This window comes from Simochromis diagramma, unplaced genomic scaffold (assembly GCF_900408965.1).
Source record: "Simochromis diagramma unplaced genomic scaffold, fSimDia1.1 OVJJ01000430.1, whole genome shotgun sequence".
In the NCBI taxonomy this organism is placed as follows: domain Eukaryota; kingdom Metazoa; phylum Chordata; class Actinopteri; order Cichliformes; family Cichlidae; genus Simochromis; species Simochromis diagramma.
The window spans coordinates 1,841,035-1,859,137 of NW_024387258.1; the positions used below are offsets into that span (position 1 = coordinate 1,841,035).

The 18,103-nt window shown below is 42.6% G+C and overlaps 2 protein-coding genes across 2 annotated transcripts; both read right to left on the minus strand.

Moving 5' to 3' along the window:
• Positions 1-2,428: 2,428 nt before the first annotated feature.
• On the minus strand, positions 2,429-6,184 carry fgf4 (fibroblast growth factor 4). Its single transcript, XM_040002210.1, has 3 exons — positions 5,818-6,184; positions 4,700-4,803; positions 2,429-2,784 (listed from the first exon to the last, which is right to left on the minus strand). The coding sequence occupies exons 1-3, from the start codon at positions 6,101-6,103 to the stop codon at positions 2,593-2,595; spliced, it is 582 nt and encodes a 193-aa protein (XP_039858144.1). The 5' UTR covers positions 6,104-6,184; the 3' UTR covers positions 2,429-2,592.
• Positions 6,185-9,559: 3,375 nt separating this feature from the next.
• Positions 9,560-14,696, minus strand: fgf3 (fibroblast growth factor 3). Its single transcript, XM_040002107.1, has 3 exons — positions 12,919-14,696; positions 12,193-12,296; positions 9,560-11,772 (listed from the first exon to the last, which is right to left on the minus strand). Exons 1-3 carry the CDS (start codon positions 13,160-13,162, stop codon positions 11,404-11,406), a joined length of 717 nt encoding a protein of 238 aa, XP_039858041.1. The 5' UTR covers positions 13,163-14,696; the 3' UTR covers positions 9,560-11,403.
• Positions 14,697-18,103: the final 3,407 nt, after the last annotated feature.

An 18,103-nucleotide genomic window follows, 5' to 3' on the forward strand; every position in this document is an offset into this window, starting at 1 on the left:
ATAAGCTAAGGTGTACAACATTGTTGGCCTATTTGTGGTTCACCTGATGCCATTATCCCAGGATAACATAAATTAAACCAACAGCACATATGTTGGTCAGGGAGCATCAGGCGTGCTGGTTGATGAAATTCTCTGACTTTAAGCTAAGCTGAACTAGCTAGTTCAATTGCTCCACTAAGCTAGCTAGCTAGCTGCAGTAAGCTGAACTAGCTCACTTAGTGCAGCTAGTTCAGTTCTGCTTAAAAAAAATGAAAGGAGCACTTTTTAATCCAAGTATAACATCAAGTTAATTAAACATCTGGGACGTTGATCTGGCCAGTTAAGTAGCAGAGGGAGGTGTTAATCAGATTCAGCTGCTTTGGTGTTAATAAAACTAACAACAGGTGCACTAGAGGGGCAACAATGAGACAACCCCCAAAACAAGAATGACTGGAAGGTTTATCCCATTAGCAGTACCGGTATCTGCTCCTTTGTGCAAGGAGGAACAGGATGAGCACTGCCAAGGCTACAAATTGACCTTTCAGCAGGCCACTGGTGTGAATGTCTTTGACACACAATGAGAAATCTACTGGTAGGCCCCATGCTCACTGTCCAGGACCATGGATGGTTTGGGGAGGCATATCCATGGAGCAAAGAACAGGCCTGACTGCCATTAGGTATCAGAAGGAAATCTTTGGACACATTGTCAGACCCTACACTGGTGCAGTGGGTCTGGGTTCCTCCTGGTGTATGACAGCTGTATGTGGTGAGAGTATGCAGGCAGTTCATGGAGGATGAAGGAATTGATGCCACTGACTGGCTCCCACGCTCGCCTGACCTAAATCCAATAGAACTCCTCTAGGACGTTTTGTTTCAGTCCATCCAATGTCACCAGGTTGCACCTCAGGCTGCCCATGAGCTCAGTGATGTCCTGATCCAGATCTCGGTGGAGATCTTTAATCTGTTATTAGTAGCACATTGTCAGGCATGCATACACGCACATGGGAGCCATGCAAACTACTGAGTACCGTTTTAGGTTGCTGCAATAACATTTCGTCAAAACGGACTAGCGTGCTGGATCTTTTGTTTTTCACTTTGATTTTTAGGGAATTCAGACCTCTGTATGTTCATAATTTTCATTTTTATCAAACAATCGGGCATCCTTTCATTCCTAACACATTACCCAGTCCATATCAGCATGATTGTTTTTCCTATTGACAGCTGAAGTGTTCCTTTCATTTTTTAAGTGGTGTATTTACTAACAGTAGATTGGCATCAATATTACTATCAAACTTTAAAAAAGACTGTAAAGTTTTACATCATCATACATAAAATAAATGTGGAAGAAAAATGATTTTAAAGAAATACTTTTACACAGTAACTGTAAGTGACAATTACTGGAAAGTACTTTTTTTTTTTTACCTGAGTTATTTTTCATTTATAAAAGTAGGATAGTCTTGACATACAGTATTAGTGGAGACAAGAGACTGACACTGTCCTTCACTGTCCTAAACCTATCAGAGCCACTCCTTACTTCCCTTTTACATATCTGTCAGACAACTACATCAGATAAACACTAGTCCTACTGTGACCTCTTCTCAGAGTTCCCAGAGTGGTGAAGAGACCTTAAAGTGTTCTTTTGCATTGGTGCTGTTATGCACCAGGGCAAGAGCAAACGCATGTGCTTAAAAGAAGATCGGCAAGTCTGCATAAAAATGCAGTAAAGGACCTTGGTGTTGAAAAGAGTTTATTCAGGCACTGCCCTTGCTTTTCAGGCAACTATGTGGTGAACTTCACTGCTGCTTCCTTTGCTGTTCAGGCACACTACTCAACCAGTTAGCTTTCAACCTATGCACAGTGTCATCCCCTTTGGTCTATGTGCCTGCATGCTTTGGTTGCATACCCAAAATCCTTCACTCTGCGTAACCAGATGCCCAAACAGACACAAATGCAGTATCATGAATCCCACTTCAATTTCAGCTTTTTCACTTTGCCTTTAAACCTCCATATTATCTACTAACATGACATCAAAGAGGATCCCTCTCTCTCTTTGCGACTTATAGATCTCACTGAGACTGACAGCACAAAAGTTCAGAGTTCATCCCGCTGGCAGAGCTATAAACAGACCAGAAGTGGTTGATAGGGGTCTTTGACTCTCCCCTCTTTCCATCCTCTCTCTTCCTTTAGTAATATGATACTGTTTCAATTAGGGTCCAGTGCCTCACACAAAGAGTTGGAGCATTAAGCAATCAGTGCTGTTTCTCACACCAAAGAAACTCATTTGTTTTTTTCAAGCTTAGACAGAAAAAAGAACATATTAAAGCTCTAAATGTTGTATTTTGCTGTTCCCTTTTCCTGTGTCAGAAAAATAAATAAATAAATTAATTAATTAAAAGCAAATCTTCCAATGACAAGAGCAGCATAAATAACACATTTTACATCTCCTACCAACAGTGAAAAAGACTTCCTAAATAGAAAATAGCTTTCAGGCACAGATATAAAAAATGAATATATACATAGCAGAAAAACAAATATGATACACTTGCATAAAACTTGGAGTGAAAGTGCATCTCATGTTGGAGTTCTTCCCGAATCTCAAAATTGAGGTGAAGTCTATTTATGAGGCCAGTAGATTCTTGGCAAGAAATGTGTCACTGTCATGGCGGGTGACACTCTGTTTCCTCGTTTTGTTTTGCCGTTCTTACTCAGGCCGATGAACATCCTTGGGTAGGCAACTGACTCGTAAGCATTGTAGTTGTTGGCAAGGAGCGTCTCTCTGAACTTACACTCGTTGTTGTAATGTAACTGAAAAAGAAGAGAGATTATTGGAAATGCTGATTGTTTGAAGGCAGACACAAAACAAAGATGTGGGGACATTTCTGAGGGTGTTTCAGTTTGCATTGTTCATTCTGATCATTATCAAACAATTGATTTCTTTCTGACTGCAAGGCTGTTATTGTGCAGGAGCTATCTCAGGCAGATTTTAGACAAAAAAAATACATTGTGAAATGATGAATGATGTGAGTGCTACAGGACTCGGGACGCCAGGGTCTGATTGGTTCATTTTTGCTCACTGGATTGGGAATGATAAGGCGCTACATAACCTCTGCAGTGGAGAGTTAGTTTTAATCATGCCATTGAGTTTTTCAATTCTTATTTAAACTTATATGTTAAAAAACCACTTTGAAATGCTATAACACTTCATCTATTTAACTCAGGTGGAGGACTAGCTTTTATTTCACTATATCTTACATTCCCCTCACAAACGTTATTGGGCTGGTCATTGTACAAACCCATCATTTTACTATCTAAATATTTTACCTGGAACAACAATGATAATAAAAAACAAAATAAGACGTTTTTTAACAACAGCTGGCTTGGTAAAGGAACCATCCTTAGTCCGGATAGTTTGTTACCTTTATACTCAAAATGTATGTCTCTTTCAAGTTCCTACAGTATCAAGACAAAACAATGACTTTTTTTTTGATGAATTGGTGCATTTAAACATTTAGCTAGTCCCACAGGTAAACACACCATCCAAACACCGTTTATGCTGACCGTGAATGCACCTTCATCAGCTGCAAAGCATCCAACAAAATCATCAGAAATACTATCAGCTGACAGTCTGGTACCTCCTTTTGGAACAATATTGAAAACATTAACTGGAACTGGTCGTGGCTTTTATTGAGAAAGCACCATCAGCAACAGAAGCCGGAGCTGGGTGAGCTGTGTGTGTTGGATAAAAGTCAGAATCAAACAGCTCATTGCACTTTTACACTAATACGATAAATGTTTTCATGAAAAGGTATCTAGAATACAGTTTTTTAATATTTGGCATTAAAATGGGTTTTTAAGAGCAGCTATGCTGCACGTTGCTAATTATAAATGTTAACAAATAATTATAATTTATTTTTATTTAAAGCTATAAAAACCATCTCTGCACCCAAGGTGTATTTATTTGGTTACTGTAAACCTTGAGCATCACCCCTTTTATACTTATTCCCTGTTGTATGTGAACAGTCTGTAAACAGTGACCGTACCAGTAAACAGTAAACAGGTTTTAATTTAATCTTTTCTTTATCAACATATTTCATACTACTTCTGTCTCACCAAACTAAGCAAGTGATGTTGTAGGATAAATATGACAAATTAAAAGATAAAAAAAAAAACACCTTAGCCTATGAATCCTACAGATAAGGTGGCTCTGTTATGCATTGCATTGGCATAATCTGGGTCTACTTGTCCTGCAGCTACTTGATAGATGGATAGTTTGAAAATAACAATGCCTCCATCCCTCCAGTGCAGGCGACTTGAAGAAAGGCTGTTAACTGCATGTATGCCGATTCCAATATTTTAACCAATTATATTGTTATTAATTGGTTATTTGATTATTTGATTAAATTATATTTTATTGCTTATCTGACACTGATTTCAATACAATTTTTCACTTAAACAATTATTAGACTTTTTAATCCTGGCCAGAATGAACTGGGTACGTGTATACAGCAGCTTGGATTCATGACTTCAGAATCGCTTCATAAAGCCGGACATCAGAGCTGCATGATACTAAATGTGTATAAGTTTATTTATCAAACCTCCCTGCGTGTGTGTGTGTGTGTGTGTGTGTGTGTGTGTGTGTGTGTGTGTGTGTGTGTGTGTGTGTGTGTGTGTGTGTGTGTGTGTGTGTGTGATATAATCAGAGTTTTCGTTGTGCACTCACAGATCCGTACAGCTTTCCCCGTCGGTTCATGGCCACAAAAAGTCCGCTGCGAATGCCCAGCAAGGTCACCACTCCTCTCTCCACCGGAGAGATCTGCAGGAGACCTGAAGACAAAAAGCAGCACACTTACTACAACACGCCGGTGTGATGCCCTGCGTGCTACCCCGCGCGCGCGCGCGCACACCGACATTACTGCTTGTGTAAGGAAGTGAGCTGGATGGTCAGATTGACATTTGAAATTTCGGTAAACACATGTTTGAATTCCAGAGAAAACACCTGGCACATTGTGGCGCCGTCACCCCTGATCTTAATATAAGTTAATACACTAACAAATACACTCCCTTTAAATATATGTGATGTCATGTCGGGCTGAATGAAATCCAGCTCTGACATTTTTGAACACAACTGAATATTTTCACCTTGAGAAATGACAGCGAGGCAAGAAGTGTTTGGAGCTTGGCTCACTACCCTGGAACACCCAACGCTGAACAGCTCATATCTGAAAAGGTATCAGAAACACGCGGAGGCTAATCGGACGCCAGCTGATGCGTTTCCTCAGCAGGCCTTGACAGGCTGCTGACCGACTGCGTCTTTTAGTTCCATGTATCATTTTAAAGAGTGTGTCAGAGGTTTCCAGTCCTCGCTTGGGTTTTCTGTAAATATATGCAATGTATATGTAATGTATATCCCTGAGGTTTTACGCCTCGTCTTAGAATAGTCACACACATAAAAACAAGCTTTCGCTGTCTTGTCCCCGCGAGTAAACAGAAGTTAGTCATTCTTCGTGTCTGCAAATGATTTTAAGTTGCACGAGCAACGGCCCGCAGGCTGGACCTAACTTTAGTTCCAGCCTTTATGTCACAGCAGCACAATCCTACGCTCCAGATGTTGGTACTGTGGCGTGGGTCAGACTATACACGTGCGCGGGTCTGACGGATCAGGTGTGTGGCCCCGTTTTATTCGCAGTTAGAGAAAATGCGATCAATCATAAGTCAGCTGAGGTGACTGCTTCCTGTTCTAAGAACTTCTTCAGTCGTTTCTCTGGAGTTGTCTTTGCTTTTCGTGTTCAAACACAGAGTCAGAGCAGTGAGGAAATAAAGTATCAATCGCAAACTTACTGTAACGATGTTCGTTGTGTACTCCCGTTATTCTGCCATCTGGTAACACCTGGATGTGAAAACCGATCCCCACGTTGCAATAGAGCCGCCTCAACCTCTTAATGCCCAGGAGGTAGTCGCTGTCCCGGCCGCTCTCCTCCCGCTTCTCCCCCTGGATTCGCGCGAGGGACCGGGAGTAAAGGGCTTCCCAGCGGTCCGCCGTGCCGTTCAGGCCGGGAGCGCATCCTGCCAGTCTGCCAACCAGGCCCAGGACCAGGACGGTCCGCAGGGCCGTCAGAGAGCCCATCCCGGCTCCGTCTGTGAGAGCAGCTTCCCAGTGTTCGACTCTCCAGTGAAGAGAGAAGAGCGAGAAGCAGAGCGAAGCAGGCAGCAGCGCCCGGGAGCGACATTGATCTGCATGGACTCGGCAAAGCCAGACCTCTATATTTATACCTGCATACACATTACATCACTGCTCCACACTTAGTAAAAATCCACAAAGTACTTCTTCACAGTCAGCCGCACCGAAAGCAGGGCTTTATTCACTTCCAATAATGGCCTCGTTATCTCCGCGCACAATCTTTGGAAAATAAAGCAATAAAAGCTCAATAATGACCAAAAAACCTCTTTGTGCGAGCCTTTCATTATCAGCAGCAGAATATCATAATTTATGTATGGGAGGATGTAAAATAGGAAACCGCCAAGTTAACACACAGGAGACAGTTCTATAAATGAACAATAACAGGAAAACAACACAGGTCCAGTTCAACCGAGTGGAAAAAAGAGCGCTAACTTAAGACTGCTACTAGGAAATCATGTCCCGGACCCTTATAGAAAACAATGGTACGAATAAATACAGTCTGTAGTATGATAAGTATGCTGTCATTGTTGACCAAGTCTTTATTTGACTGGAAGCGCCTGTGTGGTTCGTTATTAATCCATGCACCACAGCGTCTGTGTTCAGAATTAAATGGATATTATGAAAACGTCAGTGAAGTTGGACTGGATGGACTGTTCACGTGAGCATGAGCAGCCTTGTGATGGACTGTGTGGAGTGTTGTCCCTGAATTGGATAAGGAAAGGTCAGGAAATACTTCCAAGAAGTTTACAGTTTTCCTAAAAAGCCTTGAGGCTGTGTGTATGGATTTTATTCAGCTCTGTTCCTTGAGTTCAAACCGCCAACCTTAAAGAGTCGATTTTTGCTTTTGTTTCACTTCTTTTTAGAACTCACCAGCTGACATCATGGCACAATTTCTCTGATCTGACATCCTTGACACTCTTTCAGTGCGTTGCTCTTCTTTTGTTTCAGTATTTCATAAGTGTGATGATTCTTGTTACATTTATGCAGAGTGTTAACATTTCCACGCTCTGCTGTGTCCCATTACGGATCTCATTATGGTACTCTGTTGGAGTACTTGAAGATCTTCCACATCTTTCAGCCCAGAGCCCTTTGATCTCTGGACCAGCCTTGTTTCTTTGTGTGCAGCAAAATCGCTCCATGAATGCAGGCAGATCTTAGGCACTCGGTTGGGTATCGATCTCCAATGCAATTTTTCTTCCTCTTTTCATTTTTTACTGCTCCCTTCCGGGATCACCGCAGTGGATCATCTGCCTCCATCTCACCTCATTCCTGTGGACCCTCCTCTGTCACACCAACCCTCTGCATGTCTTCCTTCACTACATTCATAAACCTTCTGTGTGGTCTTCCCCTTTTCCCCCTGCCTGGCAGAAAAATTCACTTTCCACTGACCCAAAATGATGCAAGAATAGCAAGTAGTCCATAAAACCTTTGGCTTAGTTGAAAAGCATGAAGGCCATCATACACAACTGATGGAATGCTGGGATGAATCCTCAAGTATCAGCAGCCACGGGCTTATTTCAGTGCTTCAGGAAAACAGGTCAACGTTTAGACTGCTGGACCACCAAAGCTACCTTCAGAGCAACTGGTGGACTTGTCCTAAAGTCATTCAGCTGATTAGCTGGTGATGCACAAGTAGGCTGCTAAAAACATTGACTGATGAGCTGCAGAACCTATAGGAAAGCCTCCTGATCCTGTACCGACCTCCAAAAAACTCATAAGAGTGTCTGTCCTTTAGGACATTGGAGGTTCATAGGCTGACAGGCTTATAGGACAACAGATGGAATTCCACAATATCAGTATGGATTTTGGACCTTTTTTATTCATTTTTTATTTTTTTGAAAATACGGAAAATGAAAATATTACAAACCTTCTTTAAAGCTGCTGGACTGTAGAGAAATGCATGTAAGGCAATGAGATGAGACATTTGGCTATCGTTATAATTATTCAATAAACAAATTACACCAAGGCACTGAGCCTTTCAGGTAGCTGGTGCACCGATAGCACCTACGTGGGCTGAGATGTGATGGACCTCAGGATCGGCTTTTGAATGAAGACATTCATGTGAAGCGTTCACACAGCAGGTCTCTTGCTGTCGCTGTCCATGGTTCTGTAATGTCCTTTTATCAGACTAAAATAAAAGCAGGCTGACATGTTTCTTTTCAGCCATGTTGCAGTTTGTAAGTTATGCTTGACTTTATTTTCTGTTTATGCTGTACTGACATTATTGTGGTTTTTGGTTACATGTATGCAGTGAATTATACTACGTGAAACACGTTTTAGATTTCACTGGGTGACAGCTGCAGTTCAGAGCTTAAAATGTCTCAGCATCCAACATGATTCATTTGCTCTCTTGTTTATTTACCACGTAGCAGCCCGTGCATAGCATCTTTATGATCCAGAAAAAAAGTATGAAAGTATGTTTCTAGTGATCCGAGAGCACTCTCGGTAACTTGGTAACAAATCATTTCTAAAACTGTACAAAGCGAGTTCATCTTCTAAATGTTGTTTTACCCTGCAAACCTGAATCCATGTGACCTATCTTGTTTCCTTCATCCTCAGTCTGCGTTCATAGTTATCATCTTGTATCGCCAAGTTTAAAACAGATGTAAAGAATCAAAAAACTAGTGTATAAAAACCATCCAGATATGAACCTGGAATCATGTCACATGTACAGCATGTGAAAAGGTGAAAAATGGTTGTGTATCCAGCGTCTTGTTGTGTGTATCCAGACTGGGAAGGAGGTATTTCTTCTGATGTTGTTGGGGCAGTACAGCTGGATGTTGGCCTGGATCTATTAAGTGGTGCGTTGTGAACTTTACATTCCTTTCATGAATGATAAATGAGGTAAAACACATGAAGGAAAAATATTATTTTGTAGATCTTGTAGTTTTTAAGATAATAATCCTTTGACCAGCATGTGCTTTGTAAAAATTCCAAACTGACTGGACAGTGAGCTGCCTATAGAGGGCATCCAACTGCCTTTCCAAAGTAAGAGCATTGGATGCAAGCTCACATGTCTGAAGCTCGGCTTTTAGCAAATGTTCCTTTAATGGGCAGAGGGCCATGCTTAACATACGTTTATAGTGCGGTTTTACCAATACACGCCTTTCTGGCCACCAGAATACTCTTTAAGACAAGATTCAGTACTTGTGTGAAGTAGCCATTGTCTTCTAGTTTTACTTGACTCGGGGTTTCTTTTGTGTCCCTGGGTGCTTTGAAATGCTCCGAAATAAATACAAAAATAAACTAAAATGTGTTGTTATTAATAAAAAGGGACTGATTGCTCAAACCCATTATCTGACTTAAAGGCAAAATCAGAATCACATCTTAGTGAGCTGATCATCATGATGATGGGATAACAATTTTCCATCATTCCCATAAAAAGTGTGTGCATTTGCAGTGGGCAGAGTAATCATTTTAAACAGTGTTTATTTTTATTGTTTTTACTGTAATAACTAATCATATATAATTTCTGAAAGAAACACATTATTTACACCTAGAAGGAGGAACTGTGTCCCATAATTTCCAGATTTAGTGAACATGCCCATCTAAAAAGATGAGCTTAAAATCATCTAGCTATTGTGTAAATACTTATCCATTCCCCCCATCATGCCCGTAGACGTTGCAAATAAACACAACTGTTGTAGGCTGTCTGATAAAGTTTAGTAGGAGAACACAGATTTACATGGATGGAAAGGACACATCAGAGGAGGCTGAGGAGATAACTTTTGTTAAAAGTATTCAGGGAGGGGCAGGGGCCACAACAGGCCCTGACCTCACTGAAGCCCAACATTCCTGATGAGTAATGTTAGAGTTTATGACAAACCACAGCAAGGTGTTGCACTTTCTGTGACACAGTTTCTGCTCTGAGAAGGGCCAGCCTTGCTTATCAGCTATGCAGCTTTTGGTCTTAAAAAAAGGCCAAATGTCTCAGGCGGCATTGCTTCCAAGCCCCCCTGGGAGGAGGTATTGTCCTGGCCAGGAAACCTTCCGTGCCTACAGGTATAGAATGACAAGGCTTTATACGTAGCTACCGACAGATGTGAGTCAAGTGTGATAAAACCTGAAAATCTGAAAAAGTCCTTGAAATAAAAATTTGCTGTACTTGTTCCTGTTATGGTAGCATGCAGATACTGCAGCGGAGAGAGGGACGGACAGACTGCCGTGTGTACAGCTAAAAATGAATTACAAATCTGAGCTTTAATTTCAAAGAGAATCCTCCAAAACAACGTTAGCTACTTGGGTCTGGGCTAATATCCTGCTGTTTTACATCACCTGTCAGAAGTTCCTACTGTGCATTTCAGACATTGCTGCCTTCAAAGATCTGTGGCCAATAAAACCGAACATTTTGCTTTTTAGGTTTTCCACATATAAAAATAGGACATCTTATATAAATAAAATTTTTGAAGCAATAAAAAACTAAAATAAATCCCAAAACATTTGCATGGTGTCCACAGCTGCATCAGCTGCATCAGCTTCAGGTACAAACACATTTCTCAGAGACATTTCTGATGAACAGATGATAGAACTGCTGGATCGGTACCTTGTGTTTTATGTTGGAATCAGCCTGTGAGTGGACACTAAGAAACAACAGCACAATGGCTATAATGCAGAAATAGTTATATCAATAACTTACAACACAGGAACCAAATAAATATCCATAGATTTAGTAAAATATTTCACTTTCTAAACAGTAGACCATCACATTGTAAGAACGTCATACAGCTAGTGAGCACAGTTAGTCTGATTTGATCTTTGCTTCATACTGTGAAAAGTGCCTCTCTCTGTGATGTCTGCTCTTCAGTGTCCTTTTTGTTTGGTAGCGCTTCAGCAAAATACGATTTTGTCTTTGTTATCTCAGCTTTTGATAAATGAAAAGCTCTAAAGCTGCTGTACATGCCAATAGTATTTACAAAAACACAACCACGTTTCAAAGGTTTTTCTTCTGTGTGAAGTTGATGGTGAACTTACGAACACCTTTGCTTACAAGACGGTAGCAGTTTGAAGACGCATGGAGTCAGTAGACCGCTAATTCTAAGGCTGGGGGTGTGCGAGTCTCCTCAAGCTGGAGCATTTAGTCTGAGCCACAGCACTTCAAGTCTTCTGTGAACAAAAACTTCCACTGATCCAGAGGAAGAACCCAAATCATTCATCCACATCCTCCATTGCTGTCAAGCTACAGTATGTGGCAGGATTAAGGTCCATATTTGGGCAAATCACAGACTGTCTGCCGACACGTGTGGCTGTCAGGCCCAGCCTTTCCCAGCGCGATGCCGGCGTCTCCGGCGCTCAGCACGGCGGCTGTGGTGATGGGCATGGTGATGTGGCCCCGGACTCTCCCTCAGCCGCTTCACCATTTCATGGTCTTTGTTACCAAGCACCCTAGGCAGAAAGAGCGAGGCTTTGTCCGTGCTTCGGGTTTTAAAGCCTCGCCGTGGCCGCCCTTTGCCGTTGATGGAAACGTACCACTGTCTCTTGGCGCTGGCCCGGCGCTTGCTGCTGCCGCCGCCTCCCGGTGCAGCAGGGTGCTCTGTGGAGTGGTGGCGGGAGGCGTAGGTGTTGTACCCCAGCTCGTGGATTCGCTCCACAAACTCACACTCTTTGTTGAACACTTCCTAGAGAGGAGAATGGATGTGAGAACGAAGCACGTTAGTCTTTCTGGAAACAGGAGCGGTGAAATTCACTCCTCTTTGGTGGCGCAGACTAAGTTTACGGTCACTTACTTTTCAGTAGCTAAACATGACAATGTGACACTAAAGCAGGGCAAAGGACAGAGGCTGCTCATGTGTCAGGCCCTGTGCTGTCTGCCTGATTGTTGCAGTGATTTAGTGCTATAGAAATAAAAATGAATTGAGCTGAATTAATGGCATAATTAAGGCATGTTTTGTTGTGTTATGTGTTCTCCACTAGCTCTGACCATTCCCAACATGTCAGATGCGTGCGTGCGTGCGTGCGTGCGTGTGTGTGTGTGTGTGTGTGTGTGTGTGTGTGTGTGTGTGTGTGTGTGTGTGTGTGTGTGTGTGTGCTGAACACACCGATGCATACAGCCGTCCTTTATCATTCATGGCCAGATATCTCCCAGAGAAGAGCCCCTTTATGGCCACAACACCAACGTCCACTGCTGTGATTTCCATGATGCCTGTGATACACACAACAGTAACATTTTTGTATTTCTGTGTTGGACATGTTTAATAGAACATTTCTCTCTCTTAAATGTCACCATATTTCTGTATAAATGTGTGTAAATGTATTCATTTATATTCTCCGTTATTTAGAAAAAAAAGAATTAAAATGAAAAAAAGTTTTCTCAAAATGTCTCGAAAAGAAACTCAAACATATGAACAAACTAGTTTTTTCTTGCTTAACTTGCTCATTCAGTTCACCGCTCCTCACACACACACACACACACACACACACACACACACACACACACATATATATATGTGTGTGTGTGTGTGTGTGTGTGTGTGTGTGTGTGTGTGTGTGTGTGTGTGTGTGTGTGTGTGTGTGCAGTTTTAGGGTCCGGCTCAGTTTCTTAGCTGTTCCCGGGACTGCGCTCTTCTGAACAGAGATCTCGGACGCTGTTCCTGGAATCACTGCACCGATTGTGTGTATATATTACACGCAATCGGTGTATATATATACATTATATACACACATGGCTGGCTGTAATGACATGGGTTCTTTCTTTCTCTCACGCACACACAAAGTGTCACAGCTCTCCGCTTACACGTCTCTTCCTTTCAAACTTCAGTACTCACTGAGCGGGTTGTTTTCATCCAGCGAGCCATCTATTTTGCCGTTAGGATGGATCTGCAGATGATATTTGGTAGCGCAGTAAAGTTTCCTGCGTCTCGGCGCTCCTCCGAGGTGTTCATACACTCCTCCGCGCCCCCCGGCGTCTCTCCGATGCCGGGGGTCGCAAGCCTGGCCCGAAGCGCAGCGGGGCCGTGGACTAACCGGGTCCCACAGGCTCAGCAACAGCAGCAGAGCTATCACCAGCATTGTGGCATGGCCGGGAAGCGACAACTGTAGCAAAAAACAGCAGAATTCCTGCCCAACACTCGGGGTCCCATTAAAGTGATTTAAGGGGTCTTAACACAGCCGAAGAGCTTCAGCCCTGCGCGCATCCGAGCACCACAGGCAGCTCTGACAGCACACCCGCCTCCGAGGTGGAATCCTCGCCTCTGCAGCTGAAAAGCCCTCCCGTGGACCCGACTGAGCGCCTCTGCTCAGAGTGAGCGCAGATATAAAAGAAGCTTGTGGCGACAATAGGCTGAACTCCAACCAATTGATACAAAGGAAAAGGGCAGACAAAAAGGTATCGGCCCTGTGTGAAGTGAGAGACAGCGGCGTGGATAAAATTACACAGTGGCAAGAGCATAAACGTCCTAAAAGAGCAATTAGACATCCCAAATTATATAGATATGCTCGGCCAGCCACCGCAACAGGTGAGGAATAAGACTGCCGCTAAACCCGGTCCTCACCTTAAAAACAAAAGCGGAAAGCATTCAGCTTTTGAATTCTGACATCCTGAACAACCACAGGCTTCATCTAATTTCTCACGCTGTAAGATTCAGTTGGGTCCCCCCAGAAACGACTTTATCAGCCGCATTCTGAAGCAAAAGAAATGTTAGCCTTTTCAGCTTTTGGGTGGTCCACATCTGCGTGTCCTTGTTCTTCCCGGTTTAACAGGTGCTTGCCAAGCATGCATCACGGCAAGCTGAGGTGAATATCAAGCGTGTTCAGCTTGAACCAGCACCTTCAGACATCCCACAAAGACACTCCCGAGTAGGATGACGGGGAATTAAACATTTCCAGTCGACTATGCGCTCAGCATTTATACACTCCTCTTGACCTGGAAGCATAGATTAAGAAAGACAAATGGACATTGTGTCACGGGCCTCTCTCCATTTGCTCTTTACACCACAGAAGCTCTCTGCTGTGCGTTAGTTTTTCATTGTTTACCCAGGCAGTGGATTGGCCCAGACTTTTCCCATCCTAATGCCCCAGCCCTGGCTAGGCAGCAGCCGGTGGGCGGAAGAGCAGCAGGCTAAATGACTACTGCCTAAATTGCTTCCATCTTGGTCACATTATGGTTTTCATTCTGGTAATTAGCACCATCATCTACAAATCTCTCTGCCCTTTGGCACTGCTCCACTGCTGCTATGAAGGCCTCTGCTGAGAATCCCCCAGAGAGCAGACGTTAATTTGTCTTCCCCTCCCATACATCACCCAGCTAGCTGCCTGTGTCACTTTATTTACTCTGATGATCAGAAAAGCTAACTCTTTTAATTACAAATGTGTGCAATTTATGCCTCCAAAGACCCCTCAGGAGTCAGACAACACACCAAAACATCAGCCAGGCCGTGTGTATCAGAGGTTGTTCTGGTGGCCGTTTCTAAGTGAGACGCTCTTGATGTGGTTAAATGCTGGAAGAGGGTGGAACCTTAGATGTGGTGTGCTGTTTCTCTCAGAAACTATTTTAATTATGCTCCCCTGCACACCGCCCACAAAGCATCTCAGCAATAAGCAGGGCAAATGCTTGCAATTTGTGATGGCCTCTAGAGTTTCATCCTTCAACAATCACTTGCCTGTTGGAAGGTGCAGCCGCTCTGCAGGCATATGAAACCTGCAGCTAACAATCAAAGAGCTGTAGAAGTATAGGACAGACCTATCTGGTTACAGAGAGAGCGAGTGAATGAGAGACAAAGAGCGACAGTGCAAGAACGAGAGAGTAGCGAGAAAGAGAAAGCATGTAAGAGAGAGCAAGGGACAAAAACATTACAGAGGTTGTCATCTGATAGAATATACAGTTTCTTTTTGAAGAAGAAAAAATATATTTGTGGCATTTCTTCATCAGTTTGGCTTCTTTCAGCTTCTTTTCTCTGTTCTGAAGGAGAACCAGTTTAAACCACAAAGAATACATGAGATACAGGCAAACAGTGGTGTCTGTCTCCCATATGATCTCCTTTGATGTGCCAAATACATGTGACAGAAAAATCCATGACTGCCGCCTGTTCAAATTTGCTGAATGTTAACGCTAGTTCAGGTTTTGTTCAGGTAACCTGTAACAGTATGAAAGATGTGAGAAACTCTGGATCCCAAATAACAGATGTGATCTCTTCCTATGTGTCATATCTGGATTAGAAAAAAAAACATAATCATGTTTAAATAAATCAGAATGTTAGGTTGTATTTTTCTCTGATTCCTGGCAGGCATACATTAGAATGATGGTCAAATGACGGAGTCATACTAGCAGCCCTGGATGCTCTACTTAGACACAGTGTTGCTTTTAGCTACTGCTATTTCCACACTGACAATTCCCAAGATACACACAATGTTACAATATTCATCATCTTTAATGGCATTGGTACACAAAGGGTTGAACAGTGGTTTAATTATGATTTATAAAATTGACTAGTTTCCACTGAGCAGTGTAATTGCTTCAAGTGTCTTCAAGACCAGCCTGAAGCATATTTCATTAGGAACTTCGGGAGCAGGACCAAACACGCTCCTTCCGGTTCTTATCTATATATGTTCCCCCAGTTCTACAAGCTGTTCATTCTCGTCTATGTGCCCCTCCCTCCCATTTTCAATTCTTCTATTTAGTACATGGGGATCTGCTAGGCCTGGGAGCCACCGCCAGTCCCCTTTGAGGCCTTCCCCAAACCGCAGCTCAATTCACATCCAAGCCGTTCACCTTTATCTGCTAAAACGCTGTCAAACCTAAAATGCGTATGTGGGCCCAGCTAGTGAAAAATATATATAGATCCATAGGGGCTGGGGTCTAACACAGCAGGCAAAAGGCTGTGTAAAGATGCCGCTGAGGCAATCTAGCACATAACAGCAGGATGCAAGATGCTAGCAGGCAGGCTGCCATAACCAAGTGGCCGGCCGGCATAGTATACAGAGTATACATACAAGCTGGAGAAGTACCAAGGGCTCAGAGATGAGCTCGAGATGATGTGGAGGTGAAGGTAACAGTGGTCCCCGTGGTAATCGGAGCACTCGGTGCAGTGACTCCCAAGCTAGCCGAGTGGCTCCAGCAGATCCCGGGAACAACATCCGAGATCTCTGTCCAGGCCAAGTAGCTGCTCACATCTTAATCAAATGTAGTACTTTGTAGAGGCTTTTTAAAAATTATATATTTTTAAATTCATTTGTTTGTTTTTGCTTTTAATGTACTTGTTGTTGTTTTTTGTATTGTTTAAATTGTATAAATCATTAGCGATCAACACATCGAAGGAGTCCCATTTGTGGTTCCTGCATTATCTGTAACAGCAGTTTGTTGACAAGGCTGCCATGCTGAGAACCAAGCAGACAAAACTTTTAAAAAACATTTAATACCAGGTTAATACTAGAGGATCAGGTGCATACGGTAAATAGCTTTTATATAGTGCTTTTCTACTCTACTTCTACTTGAACACTCACTGCACTTCATTCACAAAATCTGTTTTTCTACCCCAGTGCTGTCTATCTAACATTCACACTTCAACTGATGGCAGTCACAAGATGATCTGCCTGACTCCTGGATCTGTGTATTATGAAATTTTAAAGAAAATCACGTGTTTTTCACAACTCAAATGTTGTGGATTAGGCTTGCATGACCTGCGACTGTGCCTCTATTTGGTAAGTTTAATCTTCTGTTTTGAAGGTGTTTTATTCTAAAGTGTGATTTTCAGTTCTCTCTGGAAGCTGTGGAAACAGTCACCTAGCAAGCCAACATGCCTGTGTTAAAGGCTCAATTGGGCTGAAATAAAAGAGAGGGACACAGAGGGAGGTAGAATAAAATAGTTGCCAATTTGTTTGCTGTGTGTTGGAACTGTACTAGACTTCATTCTGAAGCGCCTGACAAGCAGGTGAGATCAAAGTCATGGGGACAAAAGCAGCTCAGCAGCGATTTGTCAGGAGACGAGAGCCAGCGGTCGGGTTCAGCCCTCTGATCACCGGCTCACTAAAGAAATCTGCCCATGAGAAAAAGTACAGCAGAAAGGGTTCAAAGGTCATTTTGATTTGCTCTGGATTACTGGTACCTCGTAAAAAGGTGGGAAGGGAATTTTGGGAGGGAAGAGGGGCACGAAAGGAACTGGCTAATAACCTTTGTATTATTGTAAAAAAGAAACCCTTTTGTGCAAAGAGGGGTTTTTGAGGGCAGTGTTGGAGGGGAGAATTTGGGGACGTCAATTAAAAAGGAGCCCTGAAATCCTTGCTTTGATTCGTGAATGAAGGAGAGAAAAGGGGAAAGTTAAAATGTATGCTTTTGGCTTTTGTGTAAGAGCACTTCACATGACTGGGTTTGGATTCATTTGTTAAGTGGATGATGGCAAAAGAAAATGTAAATATTTCAGTTGGGCAAATATTCGGGAACTGGCCAAAGTTTTTTCATGAGGCAAATGCACATTTCATTTTCTTCTTTCTTCTGAAAGCAGGTGTGAATGCATTCAAGATATAAAAGGACATGCCGGGAACTCCAGTCACCGTGGCTACGAATACAGCGTGCAGTTAACTTATTTGATCAATTAGTTAACTTTGTTTTGTGCAGATAACAGGACATATTTCCCAAGGCTCTCCCACACAAATATGTTTTATATTTGTGTGGATGCTAAATTCTTATGTAGCACTTTTCTACTCTCCCAGAGCACTCAAAGCGATCTTTGCAACATGCCATATTCACAAGCACTTTTCTTCTAAGCTTTCAGTGCTTCCTAACAAATTCATACACCAATATGATGCAACTTGGGGTTAGCATGTTGCCCAAGGGTACTTGACATGCAAACTGGAGGAACCAGGGATCGAACCACTAACCTTCCGATCAGTAGATGACCTGCTCTACCTTCTGAGCTACAGCCAGGATGCGCTATGGCTTTTTTCGATATTTTAATTAATTTATTTATTTATTTATTGACTCTTACATTCATTGTTAACTATTTTCTGAAGCAACTC

What these genes read in the sequence shown, in the direction of transcription:
- fgf4 (XM_040002210.1), bottom strand. Translation starts at nt 6,103, where the DNA reads ATGGGCTCTCTGACGGCCCTGCGGACCGTCCTGGTCCTGGGCCTGGTT. An exon ending in ACACAACGAACATCGTTACA is followed by an intron (nt 4,804 to 5,817) that starts GTAAGTTTGCGA and finishes TTTTGTCTTCAG; the next exon opens with GTCTCCTGCAGATCTCTCCG. An exon ending in GGGGAAAGCTGTACGGATCT is followed by an intron (nt 2,785 to 4,699) that starts GTGAGTGCACAA and finishes CTTCTTTTTCAG; the next exon opens with TTACATTACAACAACGAGTG.
- fgf3 (XM_040002107.1), bottom strand. Translation starts at nt 13,162, where the DNA reads ATGCTGGTGATAGCTCTGCTGCTGTTGCTGAGCCTGTGGGACCCGGTT. An exon ending in GGATGAAAACAACCCGCTCA is followed by an intron (nt 12,297 to 12,918) that starts GTGAGTACTGAA and finishes TGTGTATCACAG; the next exon opens with GCATCATGGAAATCACAGCA. An exon ending in AAGGACGGCTGTATGCATCG is followed by an intron (nt 11,773 to 12,192) that starts GTGTGTTCAGCA and finishes TCTCCTCTCTAG; the next exon opens with GAAGTGTTCAACAAAGAGTG.